The sequence below is a fragment of the Camelus dromedarius genome, chromosome 11 (assembly GCF_036321535.1).
Source record: "Camelus dromedarius isolate mCamDro1 chromosome 11, mCamDro1.pat, whole genome shotgun sequence".
NCBI lineage: Eukaryota > Metazoa > Chordata > Mammalia > Artiodactyla > Camelidae > Camelus > Camelus dromedarius.
The window spans coordinates 10844328-10863630 of NC_087446.1; the positions used below are offsets into that span (position 1 = coordinate 10844328).

The window sequence follows — 19303 nt, forward strand, 5'->3', positions numbered from 1 at the left end:
TTACAGATTGGGAAACTGAGGCTCAGAGAGGGTCGTGAATCCAGCCAGTCTGATGCAAATGCCTCCAGCCTTGCCCACCCACTAAGCGGCCAGGGAACAGCTGAGGCGAGTCAAACCGACCTGCTTTACGAGGCACTCCCACACACCCTGGGTCCTGTTGGATTCTCACCAGCACCATCAAGACACTGGCAGGACCCTCCCCACTGAGCCGGGGAAGGTCCGGAGCACAGAGGTGAGTGCCGTGCCCAGGAGCCCGAGAGGCAGAGCAGGTCAGAAACCCAGATTTGTCAGGCTCCAAAGCCTGTCCTTGCCCCACGAGGGCAGGGTGGGGTGACAGGCCACCCAGGGCAGAAGCCCGCAGATATCCAAACACAGCACAGCTTTATTATTTCAATAAACTCCAAAGGCACATTTCCTGGGTCTGTGGCCGAGGCAGACACGGAAGGCAGTGAGGCAGGACGACGGTCCCTGCATCCAGAATGCATGGGAAGTTCAAGGTGGCAGTGGGGAGGCGGACGTGATGGTGGCGGCATTCCTGTGGCGGGAGGGGCGGGAGGAGGCGCAGCGCCGCTCACTTGAGGCGGTAGAGAACCTTGCGCTGCATGCGATGCTGGATCTCGCCACGCCGCAGCATCAGCTGCAGGACCTTGTGGACGGCATGCTCCGGATATTTCTGAAGGACACAAGGTTGAATGCAGGCACATGCCTCCGAGGGGACTCCAAACACCCCACCACTGGAACCTGAGGAGCCCCAGGGGAGCCCAGGCACCCCCTGCTCACAGGGACCCTGCAGCTGTCACCCCATCTGACCGGATCCAAGAAGGGCTCACACTTCCTGAGCACCTACTACGTGCCAGGCACTCTTCTAAGTCTTCACACATTTGCTCAAGGTCACATAGCAATTAAGCAGCAGAGCTGAGACTTCAACTGAGTGCATTTGTTTCTAGAACCCAAGCTCCTGACACCCCCAAACCTCTCTAAGTCTCAGCCTGCTCACCCCTCAAATGGGCATGGTACCACCTACTGCGCAGAACTGCTCTATGGATCAAGAGGAGACGATGCACGTGAGAGGGAGCTGAGGCCCCAAACTGGGATTCTTCCTGTGACCTCAAAGATGCTAACAAGCGCTCCACAGCATCTAGAATGCCCATCACCTCACCATGGGGTCAGGCACACTGTCCCCAGAGAGCTGGATGGCTTGCCCTCCTGGCTCACCCCCCACCCCCAAAGACCAGGCAGTGAGGAGAAAGGACAGACAGGAGGGCTGGGAAGCCTGGGAGGTTCCACCAGCACCTCTGCCACCTGTCCTCTCCCTCTGGTTAGACAGAGGAAGTATCCCTGCCCCAGACTGAAGCAGTCGCCAGGGGAGGAACACTGGGAACAGGTCTGAGCCAAGGAACAGCCACCCCCTCCCCTCCCAGGCCTGTATGCCAAGCAACAGGATGCTGTGCTGGGTGCATGGGAACCAGGCTGCGGGGAGCCTGCAGGAGCACCGCCCCCAGCCTACCCCACCTGGCCTCAGGCAAGGCCCACCTGCTTGGTGAAGTCCTGGATGATGCTGTGCTCCGACACCTGGGAGCCGATGGCAAAGCGGCGCTTGAGCTGCTTCTCGATGCGGCTCAGCAGCTCCTGGTCCTCCTGGCTGGTGAAGCCCTCCACCCCTGTGGGCGTGAGGAGGGAGGTCAGTGTGTCCTCAGTGAAGGCTGGGAGAGACGGGGGCCTTGAGCCCCAGGAAGAGTAAACCGGGCCCCAAAGAGAAAATGAGAGGAAGAGACAGAGCGTGCCAGGCAAAGCCAGGGCCTGACCTAGGGGATGACTGACAGAGCTCCTTGGGGAAGGAGACTGCAGGCAGAGGGGATGGCTGGCGCAAAGGCACAAAGGTGGGAAATACGCCCACCTCGTTCACAACCCAGTCAGGGGCTGGGGACACGGCCAGAGTGGCACCAGGTTCTGTGGGCCCTGGAGGCCATGGCATAGCTTTTTTCTTTAATTCTGGTGAGCCGAGCAGCCACTAGAGGGCTCTGGGACAGCACGTGGACCCATGCAGCTGGACAGGCAGCAGGGACGACTTCTGGGAGGAGTCTCTCTAGGATGGAGACCTGGAGGGGACCCAGCAGTGACCCCGCAGCGCATGCAGGCTGCCCCGGAGACCGGATCCGTGAGGCACCCGAGCGGCCCAGGCAAGCAGGAGGCTCGTGACTTCCCACACCTGCCGCAGCGTGGGTCTCCCCCGCTGACCTGGGGACCTTGGTGTTTCAGCTAAGTAAGGAGAGGGTGGGGCCGTGGTGGGGGAAGCCACAGAGAGGGACTTCGAGGCCCCAAGCAGAATTGAGTCTGCAAGGCAAACTCTTACACAGCCTGCAAAGCCCAACTCCAATTTCACTGCCCCAAATCACAGCTGTCCCCTGTATCCTCAGAATCCCAGAGAGGGCTCTGTTCGCAAATGTCTAATGGGACAGGAAGCCCCTCACAAATGTCTAATAGGACAGGAACGGCAGAGACTGCGCTATCTTCAACAAGGGGAGGGTGGGGTAAGCAGACCCACCTCCCTGGCTCCAGCCACACTGGCCCTTGAACATGCCAAGCCTGCAGTCCCTGGGGTCTCGCCACTCAACCTTCCCTATACCTGCGGTGAAGGGGGCCACAGGTCCTCACTTCACCCCACGCCTTCCTTCCTGCCTCCTCCTTGGAGAAGCCATCCCTGACCACCCAACAGGGAGGCATCCCCACCCCTCTCCAATTTGCCCAACCTGCTGGAATTCTCCTCTCCGCACTCTACACCTTAACTTGATTAATTTGCCTCTTTGCTGGGTCATCGCCCCATCTCATTCCCACTCCAGGAGAATGGGAGCCTCACCAGGTGGGGCGGCAGTCCCACCCACAGAGTCCCAGGCTGGGAGCCCAAAGACCACCCAAGCCTGTGTCCCCACATCTGCTCACCTGACAAGGTGCCGGACAAGGCGGCGTCCAGTGTGGACACTTGGAAGAGCCTCAGAGCCTCCTCCACATCTGCCTCTGTGGCGAAGGGCTGCAGCTTCATCTTGCTGAGGGCCTCGGCGATGCGCACGATGGCCTCCAGCTGCCTGTGTGGGAGCAATGGGATACCAGGGTGGCCTCAGACCATCTTCCCTCCCCTGTCCCACCCCAACCTCCGGGAGGTGCCTGCCCAAGGTAGTAAGACTACAGGGGAGACTGCTGGCTGTCCCCATGATCCATCTCCCTTTCCTCCTTAGTAATGGAACCCCAATTTTTATTCCAGCACCTGGCACCCAGCTAAAAGACATTTTTCGGCCTCTCTTCCATTTACATGTGTCTGTGTGACTAAGGTATGCCCAGTAAGTTTTAAGTCCAAACATTTTACAGGAATTTTAGGAAGTGGCCTTATGATGGGCCCTTCTTTTCCTTCCAGTCCTGACACCTGGGATGCGGAAGCGATGGCTGGTGTTCCAGCAGCCATCCTGAACAATGAGAATAAGGGTGAGCCTGAAGGAACCAAGACTGCTGATGACTGAGGAGCCACCACACAGTCCTGGACTACCTAACCCTCTTACGTTTTCACGTAGAGGGAAATAAACTCCGAATTTACTTAAGCTATTTTATTTGGGTTTTCCATTACATACAGTCAAGTCCACTTCTATACTAATCAGTGCTGGAAGCAAGATTCAAACCAGGTAGGTCCAAGCTCTTAATCATTCTACTGTACTGTATAAACTCACAAGAGTAAGGAGAGTTTAGAGACAAGAAAAGTGAGGTCCAGAGAAGGAAAGCCATTTCCCTGCAGTCACACATGGGCTAGAGACTGGTATCAGGTCTCCTGACCCTCACACCTGGCCCCTCCCTCACCCTCAGGCTTTCCCACAGCAGGGACGCCAAACAGAATTCAGAAGAGAATGTTGTGGATTTTCTTAACACTAAACAAACCAAGAAATACAGATAATCAGGGAGACCACTGTCTTCCCTCCCTGCACCCTGGCCCTGGCCCTGCTGGGCACACAGCACCTTGTACATTGAGGCCATCACCCGGCCCAGCCCTGGCCCGCCCGCTGGCTCACCGCACAGTGATGGGGATGCTGGAGCGGCGGTCGCTGTCCCTCTCGTGCTGCCGGGCCCCACTCCGCATGATGATGTACCGGTTCTTCAGCTTCTCCGCGGCCGCTGCCGACAGCCGGGGGCCACACTTCCTGCAGGATGAGGGGATCAGCTGCCATGAGGGCGGGAAGGAACCCACCCCGGCCCTGGCCCTTGGCCAGCGTGCAGACACACACTTCCGGGGCCCACAGGCCAGCAGGCTCACAGCAGTCCTCCACCCTACGTGTTCAGGGGCAAGATGCACAATGACACCTGGGAGAGGCTTGGCAGTGACTGCTGTCCAGAGGCAGGGAGCTCGCCAGACTCTCGCAGGGGTAGCAGGGATGTCTGCCCAGGATCTCCTCCCACCCTATCCCCTCCATTCTGGGCTCCCCGCCAACAGTCACTGATTTAGGGGAAGCCTTAGATCATCTAAGCCAACCCTCATTCTGAGGATGATGAGACAGAGGCCAGAGGGAGGGAGCAAACTCCCCAAGGCTACCTGGAACTTGCTATCAAGGAGGGACTAGAATCCAGGGCTCTCAGACTCACACCCAAGGGCCCAAGCCTGAGGATGAGGCCATGAGGAGCTCCGAACAGTGACGAAGACCCAGGTACCACTTGGCACGGCACCACCCATCACCCAGGCAGAGGGGGTGAGTAGGGACCAGCCCAAATACAGCATTTCACCTCCCATCGGAAAGACACTCAGAAGATCTCTCCACCTTGGGTTTTAGTTCCAACAAGAGGCAACAGAAGCATGTGTCTAGGATCTTGGTGCGGTGGCTAAAGGCACAGTCTCTGGAGCCAGGTACCTGGGTTCAAATCCTGGCTCCACTACCTCCTGCCTGTGACCTTGGACAAGCTACTTAACCATTCTTTGCCTCAGCTTCCCCACCTGTAAAATGGAATAATACACCAACTTCATAGATTTGAGAGATAAAATTACACATAAAAGACTCACAATAACATTTGGCATAATTACTCTATGTGTGACTATTATTACAGGCAATCTGTGAGAGTAACGATAAGGCTGCAGCTGCCACTTACTGAGTGTGCACTCAGTGCAGGGCTGTGCCAAGCACTTATTCATCATCTTGTGCAAACCTTACTAAAACCCTAGGCCACAACCCAGGGAAAGCAAGGCTCCAAGGTCAACGGACTCACCCAAGGTCACACACTGGGGGCAGGCATTGCCTGTGTCCATACCGCCTCCCCGCATGTCAGAGTCAAGGAGGTCTTTGGAGCATCTAAATCCTCCTCCCCCCCCGTTTCTGAAATGGGGATTCTGAGGCCAAGAGCCACTGAGTGATTGTGCAGGGTCGGAAGGAGCAGAGCTAGGGCCCTAAGGGCCTCATCGCAGGCATCCTGAATGGATCCCTCCCCACTCCCACCCCCATGTGGCCTGCATCCAAGACTCACAGTCGGCAGTAGGCGATGAACTTCTTCAGCTTGGCCAGGTCCATCTCACCCTCCACAGCCTGGGTCTGGGTCAGCGCGCTCACGTGCAGAGTGATGACATGTTTGGCCAGCATCTGGGAGGTGGAGGGACACTGGGTCAGCCCGCAGGCCTTCCCAAGTCAGGTGGCAGACAGAGGCACCCTGACGACACTGAAGCTGGACCCAGCTGGGCCTCACACTTCAAGGCTTGTGGATTACATCTGCCCTTGAGCTCCTTTCAAAAACTAACCGACCAGAACTGGGGTGCTAGTACTTGTAACCCCCTTATTTCACATACAAAGGACCAACGCCCAGGGAATGACTGTCACAGCATATCACACGCAGGAGAGGCAGGATTCTTGGAAGTCCACAGCTCCCGCCTCCTAGGCGGCCCGCTCACAGGCCAAACCCCTGGTCTGGCCTCCCCCAGAAGCGTGGGTCTGGCTAGTGCCCCTGTGGCCCCGCCCCTGACACACCACATCCCGCTCCTCGTTGTGCTCGTCCTTGACGATGAAGATCATGTCGAAGCGGGACAGGATGGTGGGCATGAAGTCAATGTTGTCCTCCCCCTTCGTCTCGTCCCAGCGGCCGAACACAGAGTTGGCAGCAGCCAGGACGGAGCAGCGGGAGTTGAGGGTGGTGGTGATGCCAGCCTGAGGGAGGAGCGAGGGGCAGCAGAGATGAGAATATGGGGTTTCAGCCCTCTCAGGGTGCACACCCACACATATACACACGATTCCAGGACCACCGCTGCTGCCAACAGAGGCCGGGCCAACAGGCCTCAGCACTGGCCGCTCAGGGCAGCCTGAGGTCACGGCCAGATCCTGGCCCCTCCCGGTACCTGGGGCCCGGCTGGATCAGCCTGGACCAGGGAGGCTGCTCACCTTGGCAATAGAAATGGTTTGCTGCTCCATGGCCTCATGGATGGCGACACGGTCATCTTCTCGCATCTGTTTGGGAGAGAGAAACATCCACCAGGCCCAGGGAAGGGGACCAGGGAGCGGCGGCAGCAGGAAAACCTACAGCAGCCACCATTCTAGGGTCCCGACCCCGTCCCAGGCCAATGGCAGGACTGGGTCACCTCTAGTCATGACAACAATTGTGTGGGGTTGGCTCTCCTCTCCCCATTCTCCAGGTGTGGAAACTTCCCTATAAGCGACAGGCCCGGGGACTGAAGACAAGTTTCCAGATCTAGTGGTTTCTGTGTTCCAAGCACAGATCACACCCCCAGCCCACAACCACCTCACCCTGCCAGACTCACCTTGTCAAACTCATCGATACAGACGACTCCCCCATCAGCCAGGACCATGGCCCCGCCCTCCATGATGAAGTTCCGGGATGAGGGGTCCCTCATCACCGAGGCTGTCAGGCCAGCCGCGCTGCTGCCTTTCCCAGACGTGTACACCTGAGAGAGGGTGACGTGAGGTGTCAGGACCCAACTGGTAAGTCGAAGGGTGTCGAGGGCTGGAGCTTGCCCAAGGTCACACATCATGGCTAGCTGTAGAGCAGATGACCCCAGCCTGGCCAATCCCAGCCTGGCCGGGAGGTTCTCCCCGGGGAGGCGATCACATCCATCACTCACCTGAGCCCTACCATTGCCCCATGAAGCAGCCCTCAGGGGCCCGGCTCACAGAGGAGCACACTGAGGCCCAGAGGAAAGGAGTGGCATGCTTCTAGGGGGCCTCGGGGCTGGGGTGGACTCCTGACTCCCAGGGAAAGGCTTCCCTACCCTGAGTCCCTTGTCATCTTTGTATAGACCTGGGAGCCACGTGCTACCACTGAGCTCTTAAACTGCAGCAGTCCAAAGCCAGACGTGCTTAAGTGTAAAATACACAGGGAATTCAAACTTAGTGCTAAAGGGAAAAAAGCGTGAAGTCCCTCCTTCATGCTTTTGTAACATTAAGCTACACGTTGAAATAACGTCTCAGACACACTGGGTCAAACAGAATGTGGTGAAGATCAATTTCACTATTTTCTATCACTTCGTAAAGTGGCTACTAGGAAACGTACAATCCCCAGGAGGCTGACATCTGTGGTCCACGTGGATTTCCACAGGGCAGCACTGGCACAGGTCACCCGGCCCAGCTCCTCACACCCAGAGACCACACCCCACACACAACCCTGCCCACTGACACAGCAGTCACCCCCGCCAGCTCTGACCCCCAGACCCACTCACTGAGGCACAGAGGACCTGGCTGACCCAACAGCTGGGCTCGCATCCCCTGACCAGCATTTACTCGCCATGGGATCTTGGGCAAACACTGAGCTATTCTGTTCCCCAGTTTCCTCATCCATCAAAGAGGGTAAGAGCACACACCACCCAGAGGTGAGGTGAGCAGTAAATGAATAAACATAAAGAAAGGACTCCAAGCAGGGCCTAAGCCTGACTTCAGCCAGGACTGTTATTGACACTCTGACTAGGTGGATGGACAAACTGAGGCTCAGGGGGATGAGGTAACTCACTCAAGATCCACAGCCAACTACTGGCTGGGCTGAGACCCAGATCCCATCCAGTCCAGTGCTCCGCCCACTGCCCCGAACCGACACACCCTGCTGGTCTCCTGCCTCCCCCTCCTCCACAGCCCGCCTGCAGCCTTCCTCCCTGCAAGGGCAGCCAAGATAGACCAAAACTGTCCGGGAGGCTCACCCCAATGGGAGCACACTTCTCCACAAACTTCAGCAGCTGGGACTTGGCCGTCCCCGGGTCCCCCAGCATCAGCAGGTTGATGTCTCCTCGGCGAGTGAGTCCATCGGGGAGCCTGGGGGAGAACAAGCAGGTGGGCCAGGTGAGCAAGGCGAGAATCCCCGAGGGCTGGGACTCGGCGCCGGCAGTAATTGGTAGCTACTAGTAACGTTACTTTCTGTACCTCCACTATTTTAGAGTTTCCAAAGAACATGTGATGTCCCCTGCGTGTTAGGTTTTCACCTGTCTTATTCAGGTGGAGACCTGGGTTCAGAGAGATGATATCTCTTGCCTAATGTCGCACAGTAAACCCCAGTCTCCTGACTCCAAGCCCAGAGCTCTTCCCACTACACTTGCCAAGCCCCCCATAGCCAGGGTCGGGGTCGGAGGGATCGCTCGGGAGAGGAGGGCATGAATTAGCCACCAGCCCATAGACAGCAAGCCTGGGAATTGGGGAGGGTGCCTGGGAGCAGCAGGCAGGGCCAACGGTCCTGGAAAAATGAAGGGCGTAAGTCCTGGCCATCTGGCAATTAGTTGCCCACCTATGGGCCAAGTCACCCGTCCCCCGCCGCGGACCTAGGGGCCCAGACCCCACCTCTTCCGGGAACCCCCGAAGAGCAGGCAGGCGATGGCCTTCTTCATGTCCGTGCCCCCAAAGATGGAGGGGGCGATGCTCTTGGAGATGACCTCGTAGACATTAGGGAGGGCGGCCAGGCGCCGGAACTCCTCCTCCTCCTGCGGGGTCACGGCCCCCGCAAAGCTCCGGCCTGGGTGGGGCAGAGAAGGGAGGGTGCATGAGAACCATGAGGGAGAGCCTGCTGCAGCCCACCACCCAGGCCCCAACCCAGGGCAGGGCCCTCGGAGCAGGACAGCACAAGCGTCAGTCTGAGCAAAGACAGAGGCCCCAGTTCTCCCCCTCAGGATGGGCTTGTGTGCTCCCGGGTCCAGTGAGTGAGGGGATGAGTAGTATGTGTGCTGAGGGGGCAGGGGGGAGGCTAGCAGTCTGAGGAGTTGGAGAGCCAGGCCCCAGGGACATCTTCCATTTTGCTACTGGGCAGGGGGTGATGACGTGTCTTTGGTTATGACAGCACCACTCACCCTGGCTGTTGTGCAGAACAGGGTGTAGGGGCGAGGGTGGAGACAGGAAGACCAGGAGGCCTGCCAACAGCCCAGGGGAGGGACGACAGGGGCTCGGCACACGGCCCGACAACCACTCACCAGAGCCATCTGTGTCCACCTGGATGCCCAGGACACGGATATAGGAGCTCCGGATGCCCACGCCCACTCGGTCTCGGCCCCTGCTGGAGGTCAGGCCAAACTTCTTGATGGAGTAGATGCCCATGATGGTGACCCTGTTCCCAGGGACAACCTTGTCACACAGGTACCTGAGAGGAGGAAGGAGAAAGAAGATGAGAGCCTGGTGGGGACAGGGAGTCCCTGGCCCCACCCACCCCGTCACACTCCCAGTCCATCTTAGCAACTCTACTGGAGGCCCCACGACCTGAGCTGGCTCCAGCCTGTACCACCACAGGGCCCTCGCCCTCTCACCACAACCCAGCCCACGCGTGGACGGCCCAGCTGCTGGAAGAACAATCCTTGGTCACAGTGGTTGCTAGACTCTTCCACAGCCTTCAAGAGCTTATCTCTTATGCTGGTTGGCATTGCAGGGCCCACCCCAGCCCCTCAGATGCCCCATCTCCATCACATCTGCTGTCGGATGCACCCCAGGGCTCCTACACCAACCCAGGGGAACCTTCCCCCTCATGCCCTCCCTGCGAGGGTCATCCTCCATTTCTGCCTCTTCATGGCTCCATGAGCTCAGCCAAGTGATTTTGCCTCTGGACTTTTATTTCTTCTTTAAAAAATAAGACACTGAAATCAGAAAGTCTACAAGGCCCTCCAGCCAGAACTACAGGTGCGTGGAAGACACTGGGGCACGTATCAGTACCCAGACACTTAGAAGCTATGTGACCTCAGAGTCACCGCACCTCTCTGAGCCTAGGGGCATGACAAAGTGACCTGACCTGCTCAACTGCTGTGGGTATAAGACCCAAAAGTGCTTTATACACCGGAAAGAGCCACAGCCCATAAAAGACCACCACTGTCATTATTAATGTTCTAGGAAAGGATCCTGACTCCTCTCTTCCCGTTCCCCATGTCTTCACTTTGTACATCACAGACCACTTGAATGATCCAGTAAACACCGAATATACCATTTGTATTAAAGAAGCTTTAATGCTCCACACTCAATATGCATTTTCCAGTTGAAATCTCCCAGCATCCTGATGAGAGAGACTGACGCCTGTCATGATCCCCACTTTCCCAATAAGGAAACTGAGGCTCAGCAAGCACGTGGGACTTGCTCAGGAGTCTGACTCCTACACGTTCCACTGCCGCTGAGGAAGCTAACGTGACCTACGGGTCCACTGCTCAGAGAACATGCACGCAAAGGCCACCTGCACGCGACGCCAGGCTGTGCAAGCCCAGGTTAGGGACCTCTGTCCACAGCTCCACACCTTCACCCCAGGTCCCGAGACCAGGCCCAGGCCAGCACCCTCTCCCCCATCACCCAGCAAAATCCAAGGAAGAATCGGAACAGAAAGCCCAGGGCAGGGGGGGTCAGGCTGGGAAGAGGCTCCCCCAGCCACTGGCTGTCTTAGCTGTGCCGTCTGGGGCCTCCCAGTTCTAACAGGGCTGGAGAGATGGATTCTCCAGGAAGAACATAGACTCAAAGCCAGGCCCCTCCACTCACTGAGCCGGTGACGCATCCTTGTCTGCAGGCGGGGGCTGACATGCCCCTGAGGATTAGGGGAAATGTAAGGGAAGCACCCAGCACGGAGCACGTGTTCCCTAACTAGCATCCTCTCCCCCGCTCCTGGCCGCGCTTGGTGGTCTACAAGGGGCACCTGACTTAGGGACGCGGCCAGGGAGCCCGCCCATAGGCCGCTGGCTCACCTGTCGCAGTACAGCTGCATGTGTCTGGGCATCTCGCCGTGAGGCACCGCGTCTGGCAGCTCCTGCAGCTTCAGGGTCTGGAAGTCCACGCACTTGCACTTGTCTGGCATGATGAAGTACGGGTCCAGCGGGCACCTGGGGCGCCCGGCCTGATCCCTGTCCGGGGGAGGAGAGAGGGTCACCAGAGCGGCCCCGAGAGCTCAAAGTCCAGGGAGTCCAACCCGAGAGTCGGCGACAGGACTAGCCGGCAGCGAGCCAAGGGTCTCCAGGACCGGCCCTAAAGGAGGGCAGCTCTGTGGCGGATGCAGCCAGGTTAGGGTGGGGAGACCAGACTGCACGAGGCTTTTTTTTTTATAAGATTTTTTTTTAAACCTGGCACCAGACCCTTGGTTCACTTATTTTTTTAGTCTTTTTACTTATCTATTTCTTTTTTATCACTCTATTTTTTTATTTTCATAGGAGAGGGGAAATAAATAGGTTTATTTATTTACTTATTTTCAGTGGAGGTACTGCGGTTTGAATCCACGACCTCATGCACGCTAAACGTGCATGCTACCACTATTTCCTCCCCTGACACAAGCTCTTAAATTACCTTGCTGGGAGGCGGACAAGCCACACTCCCAGCTTCCCGAGGAGACTCAGTGACCACACAGGTGAGAGAGGGGCCAAATCACCACTGATCTTTTAAACCCCACTCAAAGCCCCAGATCTTCCTCCCAGTGAGGCCCCTGGAGACCACGCTCAGGGCTCTAAGCACCTTTGAACTTCCATGTAACGAAGCCATTATCCCACCACCACGGGAACGTTACAGCGAAGCACCACTGTGCCGGTCACTATTCGAGGTGCCGGGGACACGGCCATGGATGAAAAGCCCCTGCTCTTGTGGGGCTCAAGTTCTGATCAGCGGAGAACGAGAAAACCCACCAGCAAAGAACCACATAACAAAACGACAGGCAGCCCTGTGCCGTCATGGAAGCGGGGATGCGAGGGGGAGGGACGTGCGCTCCAAGCCTAAGACGGAGGGGCGTGGAGGCAGCCCTGGGAGAAAGCCGCCGGAGCGAGTGAGGCCACGGGCCGAGGAGGTCGGGGGGAAGAACGTTCTGGGTGGAGGAAACAGCAAGTTCCAAGGCCCTGCAACACGAGCGTATTCCAGGAACAGGAGGGAGGCAGCGAGGCCGGGCCAGGAGAGGAGGGAGGACATGAAACCGCGGGGAGCTGGGAGCAGACCTCGAGGGCCGTGCAGGCGGACATGGGACTTGACGTTGAAATGTGGCAGAGCCCTGAGGTCAGGAGGCTGAGGGGACCCAGCAGCCAGAGAGGGAGGAGCCCTTAAGATCGATCGGGGTGGAGGGCGGTCAGCAATCCTTTTCTGTAAGAAGCCAGAGGGTGAGTATTCTCCATTCTGTGGGATAAGAGGCCGCACACCCTGCATCTGTAGTACAGCCACAGCAACATGTAAACGATGGGGCCTGGCACGGCCCTTGGCACGCCCTCGGTTTGCTTTAGAAGGTTTGAGATGGACTCCCAACCCCAGCTCCCTGCACAGTGGTCCGGGTGCCCTGGAGGGACACCACCCCCAGTTCCTAACCCTGAGTTCCCAACCATCAGCTCCCACCAGGCACAGCCCTGCCCGCACCCTCCCCGCTGCCTGTGGGGCAGGCTGGCCTCATCCTGCACGCCTCCACTCAGATGTCACCCCCACAGCCCCGCAGAGCCGCGCCAACCCCACTCACGTGTTGCACTTCCTGGGCAGGGGGTAGCCCTCCAGGCCGGGGCGCATGGCGATGTTGGTGAGGGTGTTCCGGCAGCTGCGGCACTGGATGGAGATGCGGGTGGCCTTGGCGCGGACCCCCGACGCGGCAATGATGATGCCGGGGATCTTCACCAGGTGTGACATCGTGTCCGACTGTAACGGAGCCACAGGGAGGGTGGTTGGCTAAAGGGAGTCAGGGACACCTGCGATCCTGTATGAAAATCTCTTTTTCATAATGCACGTGGAAATACTTAAGGATCAAGGACCACGTTAGTAGCTTTCTTTAAAATACTTCGGCAAAAAATAAAAACAAACAAAACAGAGAAAGCAAATAAGGCAAAATATTAACAGTATTAATCCAGGTGGAGATAAGTGAAACCTGTTACACTACTCTTGTCACTTCTATGGGTGTGTTTTTTTACCGCAAAAAGTGAAAAACAAGAAAAGTCCCTTTCATCATCTTTTCTTCCTGCTCCCAGGAGTTTTTTGGGGGACAGAGGTGGGTGACAGGTTCCTGCCGATGCCCCCAGTGGAGGGGAGGAGGGAGAAAGGCAGGAAGAGGGCTGGGCCCACACTCTCCAGTAAGTGAGGCCAGGGGCGCACGTGGCTGCCACAGCCCGGGGAACACTGGAACTGCTGAAACCACCAAGTCGTTTTCTGGAAAACAGTCTACGAGCTGCGGGGGTCCCAGCACTCCAGAATCCCAGGGCTGGAAAGGACTAGGGCGGCCTCAGCCCCCAAGCCACACCTGACCAGCATTCCTTCTAGAGAGGGCTCCTCCCGTCTTACAGGACACCCGACCCCCAAGGCAGGCCGTTCAGAGTCTGAGAATGGGAAGCTTGTCCCTGGGGCGGGGGAGGGGCGGGCTGAGGCTGGCTTCTCCGAGGAAACTGCTGCCCCACAAAACAGTTCACTGCCACCTCCACAGACAGGCCAACGTGTGACACTCGGTTTAGTTCCACACATGGTCACAAGGTCCCTCCCTGGTGCTGGGAGCAGAGATGAGGCCAACACATTCCACAACCATGAGACCCACAGCCTAGCCCTGCTTCTGGAACAGACCTGCCATCGTGCTGACCAAGGAAGGCTGGACAGGGACCCCAACAGAGCCTCAGGACACAGGAATTCCAGCAAAAACCAGCACCTGGCCTTCCTGGCCTCTGGTGCGGTGACAGGGAGGAGGTGACACTATCTGGGCACCACTGTAGAGTTCGCCAGGCACAGCCACGTGCGTCCTTTCATTTGCTTCTCACAACCACCTTGTGACACAATCAATGTCGGGACCTCACTTCCTCCTCACGGCTCTCCTGGCTTCCTCCCACTCCTGCCTGTTTTATAAATTCTCCTTCCGCACAGCAGTCGGAAGGAGCTTTTCAAGATGGAATCAGCCTGGTCTCCTACTGAACTCTCAATCCAAGCTCCTTTCCACAGCAGCCAAGGCCTTGGCCATTGGGTCTCTCCATCCACTTCCTCCCTTCCTTTCCCCCAACCCTCACTCCCTAGGGTCCAGCCATACTGGTTTCTTTCTGTCCCTTGACACCTGCTGCTGTCCCCCACCCCAGTGCCTTTGCACCTGCTTATCCGTGAGCCTGGAACGCTCCTCTCTCTGGCTGTCACCTGGCTGGCTTTGCATCCCTCAAACTTACACCAACATCACTTCCTCAGAGAGGGCTTCTCTGACTGCCACCTACAACCCCCAGCCTCTGTCCCATTGCCTCTGTTTCTTTTCTTCATGATTCTTGTCATGGTCCCTGAGATCAGCTCACTGCTCCTTGTCTGTTTCTCCCACAGAAGCTCCACAGAACCAGGTGAGGGTCTAGGCCAGCAAGTGGCACATGGCAGCCGTTCAATCAGTATTTGTTGACGAAAACAAAGAAATGACTGGATGGCAGACCACCTCTGCCAATCTCTCCTGCTTCCTCACCACCCTCCAGCCATGCTGCCTTGCCCCGCAGGCTCTGCACCAGCTGTGTCCCCCGCCCTAGGAATGCTGGCTGCTGGTCCCCGTCCTTGGATCTTCACTTAGACATCCCCTCCTCAAAGCAGCCTTCTCTGTCTTTTCCACACTTGCTCATCATCCTCCTGACTTCTCCCATTCTTCTTACGAAGTAATCGTGGGTGATGTTTACAGGTTTACTCGGCCTCCTCTGGGGGGATACCCACTCCTGAAGGACAGGAACTTGTCATTGAACTTGTCGTTGAGTTCACCGTTGTTTCTCCAGGACCCAACTCAATGCCTCACTCACAGGAGGAGCTCAGCAAACATCTGTCCAAAGAGCTAATTTTTCAGAGGAGGAAACAGGCTCAGAAATGTCAAGTGAGTTCCTCAGGGCAACACAGTGGGCACCCAGGTCTGCCTGTCTCCGAAGCCATTGCCACTGCCACCCTCCAAGCGGCCTCTGAGTGGACCCACCTTCAGGCTACGAATGCTGGACGGGCTGGCGTCCGACTTGAGCATGACCTGGATATCCTGGAGCACCTCATCACCCGTGGGCCGGGGCCGGGTCACCTCATCAGCCACCTCTTTCGCAGCTTCCTCCAGCTGGAGAGGAGGAAGGGGACAGGCTATGAGTGCCTGGAGCAAGGCCAGCCCAGCCTGGGAGGCACAAGAACAGGGTCCCACTCACCAGCTGCAAATGCTCAGCTGGTTGCTTGTACAAGTAGTCAGCTAGGTCCTCGTCAAAGCTGGCCAGGTCCTCCATCTCCACTTCGATCCAGTATTCCCCCAGGTTATAATGCCGCTTGAGTTCATCCCTGGAGTGGGCAGGTGGTAGGGCAGGGGCGGGGAGAGACACAGAGAAAACAAAACTGGCTAAGGTACACTTGCACCCGGAGTCTACCCACACCAGTGCCCCACCACTCCTCTTCCTAAACACGCATCTAGTCCAGGTGGTTCTGTTATTTAACCCTGAAGAGGCTCCCCACTGCCGACAGGGCATCCTCCAAAGAACGTTCTGTGGGAGCGATTTGCGAAACAGTCAAGGGACGTTTCAACACTCACACAGACAGGGTTCTGTGCACAGCTGTCTGGGAGACTCTCACTGCAAACCAGTCCTTTCACTGGGCTCCTCGGAGCCTTTAACTTTTTTTTGGAGGCCAACGAGGCACATGGCTGGATCTTGGAGGGCTCCTCTGAGAGCCTTCCCTAACTCCCCTTGAACATTCCTCCTTTGAGACAATCATTATCTTGTAATTTATTTGTTGGTCCTACTGACTTAGAAGCTTCTTGAGGGCAAGCAGTATGAATCTTTCCATCTTTGCATCTCAGGGTCTGGCACAGAGATGGTTAATAACATCAGGCACGTGAATAAACGGAGGCAACATGATTATGCCCATTTTACTGATGAAGAAACTGAGGCCCAGAGACTGTCACTTGGAACTCACTCAGCTAAGGATCAATCAGGCCCACGCCTGGACCTGTAAACTCATATTCTCTGCATTTTAAAGGCCTATGAGGATCTGGCAAAATGTCACAAATGTACAACGACTAGGAGCAGGGACCCTGCCAAACTCACTCAGTGCTTAGCCCAGCACCTGGAACAGTGCCTGGCATGCAGCAAGTGCTCAGTCAACAAAAGCTGACTGAGTGGAATGAATGAAGGAAGGAAGGAAGGAAGGAGTGAAGTAAACCTAACTACCATCTTCACCTTTGGCACCCACAGAGAACTTGGTTTACAAGCTATCACGGACATTACACGGAAGGACAGTGAGAAGCAGATGAATAGGAACAAGACCTGGAAAAAGAACCAAAGGGCCCCGAGACTCACTCAAAAGTTAACCTCAGATATGAAACGTACAAAAACCGTATTCCACCGGGGTGCGGGGCCCCAGTGAGCGGACAAAGCCCCGCTGGGACCGCATCTCCCGCCCGCACCTGTATTTGAAGGTGAAGCCGGTGCGGTCGGTGCCCACTCGGTACTGCCGCAGGAACTCCTTGAAGCGCCTCTGCAGCTGCGACTTGCGGGCCTGCCCCTCATCGGTCGCGTTGTCGCCCCCGAAGCTGTCGCTGTAGAAAATGCCGGGGTCGTCGAAGCCCGACATGACTGCACCTGGTGCGGGGACAAGGAGCTGGAGCAGGCGGAGGGGGGAGTGTGGAGGGGGACGCGCGCGCGGCAAACCCTCCGACACCCGTGTCCTCCGCTCCGAATGCGGGGCGGTGTGAGCCCGGTTCCGCCTCCCAGACCCCGACCCCAGTTCTCCCAGGAGAAACCACTGCCTTACTGCGCCGTCAAGTGCAGACTCCCAGGTGCCCACTCCCAGCCCCGCCGGCCTCACCTCTCCCTTCCCGCACTCACCGGAACCCGAGAGACAGGAACCCCCACGGACCGCCGCCGAGTTTCGCGGGAAAAACGAGACGCCGCGTTTGGACGCCGCGGTCGCTGCGCTCTCATTGGGTAACCAGAGCCCCTCGGCCAGTGATTGGACTGCTCTGCGCCCGCGAGTCCCGCCTACCGGACCTGCCGCCAAGGCGGATTGGCTGCAGGGCTCATGACGTCAGGCCTCCTCGCCTCCTTCCGGGCTCCATTTTGCTTGCCGTACAATTTGGCGCGAAACTGACCCGGAGGAAGCAGCGGGGCGGGGCGCCAAGATGGCGGAGGGGCGGGCCGAGGGGCGGGCCGAGGGGCGGGCCGAGGGGCGGGCCGAGGGGCGGGCCGAGGGGCGGGCCGAGGGGCGGGCCGAGGGGCGGGCCGAGGGGCGGGCCGAGGGGCGGGCCGAGGGGCGGGCCGAGGGCTGTTTTGTGTACTCTTCTTAAGCCTTTTTCGAAGTCTCGGGAGGAAATGACTCCCTTCAGAGCCACGGGGCGGAAAAAGCTGTAGGTCCGTGAGAAGTACACCCTTGCTGGGTGTGAGCCTGCTGCCCCCTAGCGGCTGGAGGGGGCGCGGCCCACCTGCGCTCCCCGCTCTCACGGAGAACATGCTTCCAGAAGTTGCAGGTCAGAAATGCCACCTCGGGTCACCTTAACGTCTCCAGGACGAAACTCAAACCTGGGGCTCAAGGGATGTTTTCTCAAACCCAAAACGGTGAGGTTTTTTTTTTTTTTTTTAATTGCGGAAGAGCTTTCATCATTGAGCAATGCTTAAAATTTGCGAAAATTCACGACCAGATTCCCCCCGCCTGGCTTGAAAAATGGGGAAATCTGCCAAACTAGACAGATTCTCAAGCTTGGACTGCATACTCTCGCTCCCTTCTTTCCAAGTCTCACTCGCAACACGAACTTTTTATTCCGTGTGCTATATTTGCACATATTTACGAGGCATATTTGATATATCTTTTTACAGGGTGTTGAAATTACATCAAATGAATCTGAAACTGGCTTTTCTCCTTAATACTTCGTGGAAGTCCCTCTGAGTGGAGACATAGTTTTAACTCATTCTTTTTAACAGCTCCTTAATTTTCCACAGTGTGAATGGAATACAAATTCTTTAGCCATTTTCCTGTTAGTAGAATTCAGGATGGTTTCTCTCGGTCTCTTAACTGCCCCCACCCCCTTCCTTTCTTTGTGGCTACAAACAATGAGTATTGATGCCCTTGTCACAGAAAACTGGAACCTGGTCCCAGGGTCAGAAGAGCTCTAGCCGCTCTTTGAATGCCTACCCTTGGCATACATAAACAATGGCTTCTGGACCTGGTTGCACTTTGGAATCGCCCAGTAAACTTTTATAAGCAGTGATTCCAGAGCCCTTCCCCAGGTCTCCAGAATCAGAATCTCCTGAGGTGGGTCCCAGGATACTGGGTATTTTGATGCCACCATCCACAGACTGGTGTTTGGATGCTTCTTGACCCTCCTTCCAGCGGGATGTATTGTTTTTGGCCTGTGAACACAAGGAGACTAGAAGTGACTTGACCAAGTTTCCAGACTTAGTGACAAAGTCAGGACTAGGGACAGAGTCCTCACGTATTGGTCGTATAAGGAAATGCCTTGTCCCCCTTCCCTCCCAAATAACAACATCAGCAAGGGGCTTTCACTCTCGAGATTGGGAGAGTGCATTTTCACTATTTCAGTGGCTTTCAGGACATCAGGCAGTGGGAACATCTTAGTTTAGTGCTGGCCAGACCTGGTTGAAATCCTTTCTGACCCTCAAGAGAGTGGTAGCACTCCTCACAGCTTCTCTCTGAAGAGGAACTGAGATGACACAGGTGAGGTCACTCACACAGCACGAGAATCACTGCAAAATTAACAAAACACTGATCTCCCTTGATTTGTAATAGGAGTCAGCATTGTACAATGTTGGCATTTTACATACATCTCATTTGCTTTTTCTCAAGGCAGGCTGGTGAGCCTGTATTCATGTTAAAGGTGATACAGCTGAGCCCTGGAGAGGTTCATGACTAACCTCAAAGGCAGAGCTACAAAGTGGAGTTGTAGGGATTTGAACCAGGGAATCTCACTCTAATCCCTAAGA

General features: G+C 56.6%; 1 protein-coding gene across 2 annotated transcripts; it reads right to left on the bottom strand.

The window, feature by feature from the left end:
- Positions 1–364: 364 nt before the first annotated feature.
- On the bottom strand, positions 365–17302 carry MCM5 (minichromosome maintenance complex component 5). Of its 2 annotated transcripts, none has more exons than XM_031463164.2 (17): positions 17195–17302; positions 16774–16948; positions 15527–15653; positions 15313–15441; positions 12880–13052; positions 11147–11302; positions 9410–9576; positions 8787–8958; positions 8156–8267; positions 6770–6913; positions 6393–6458; positions 5985–6161; positions 5491–5603; positions 4053–4181; positions 2941–3083; positions 1534–1661; positions 365–673 (listed from the first exon to the last, which is right to left on the bottom strand). In XM_031463164.2, the coding sequence occupies exons 2-17, from the start codon at positions 16938–16940 to the stop codon at positions 572–574; spliced, it is 2205 nt and encodes a 734-aa protein (XP_031319024.1). In that variant the 5' UTR covers positions 16941–16948; positions 17195–17302; the 3' UTR covers positions 365–571. The 2 variants fall into 2 exon arrangements, with proteins under 2 accessions (XP_031319024.1, XP_031319023.1); XM_031463163.2 differs by having other exon boundaries at positions 17121–17195.
- Between the last annotated feature and the right edge of the window lie 2001 nt (positions 17303–19303).

Bases quoted from the DNA above. Each gene is read 5' to 3' on its own strand.
- MCM5 (XM_031463164.2), bottom strand. From the start codon at position 16,940: ATGTCGGGCTTCGACGACCCCGGCATTTTCTACAGCGACAGCTTCGGG. The intron at 8,268-8,786 runs GTGGGGTCTGGG...GTTCTCCCCCAG, and splicing joins TTCGGGGGTTCCCGGAAGAG to GCTCCCCGATGGACTCACTC. The intron at 4,182-5,490 runs GTGAGTCTTGGA...CTCATCCTGCAG, and splicing joins TTCATCGCCTACTGCCGACT to GAAGTGTGGCCCCCGGCTGT.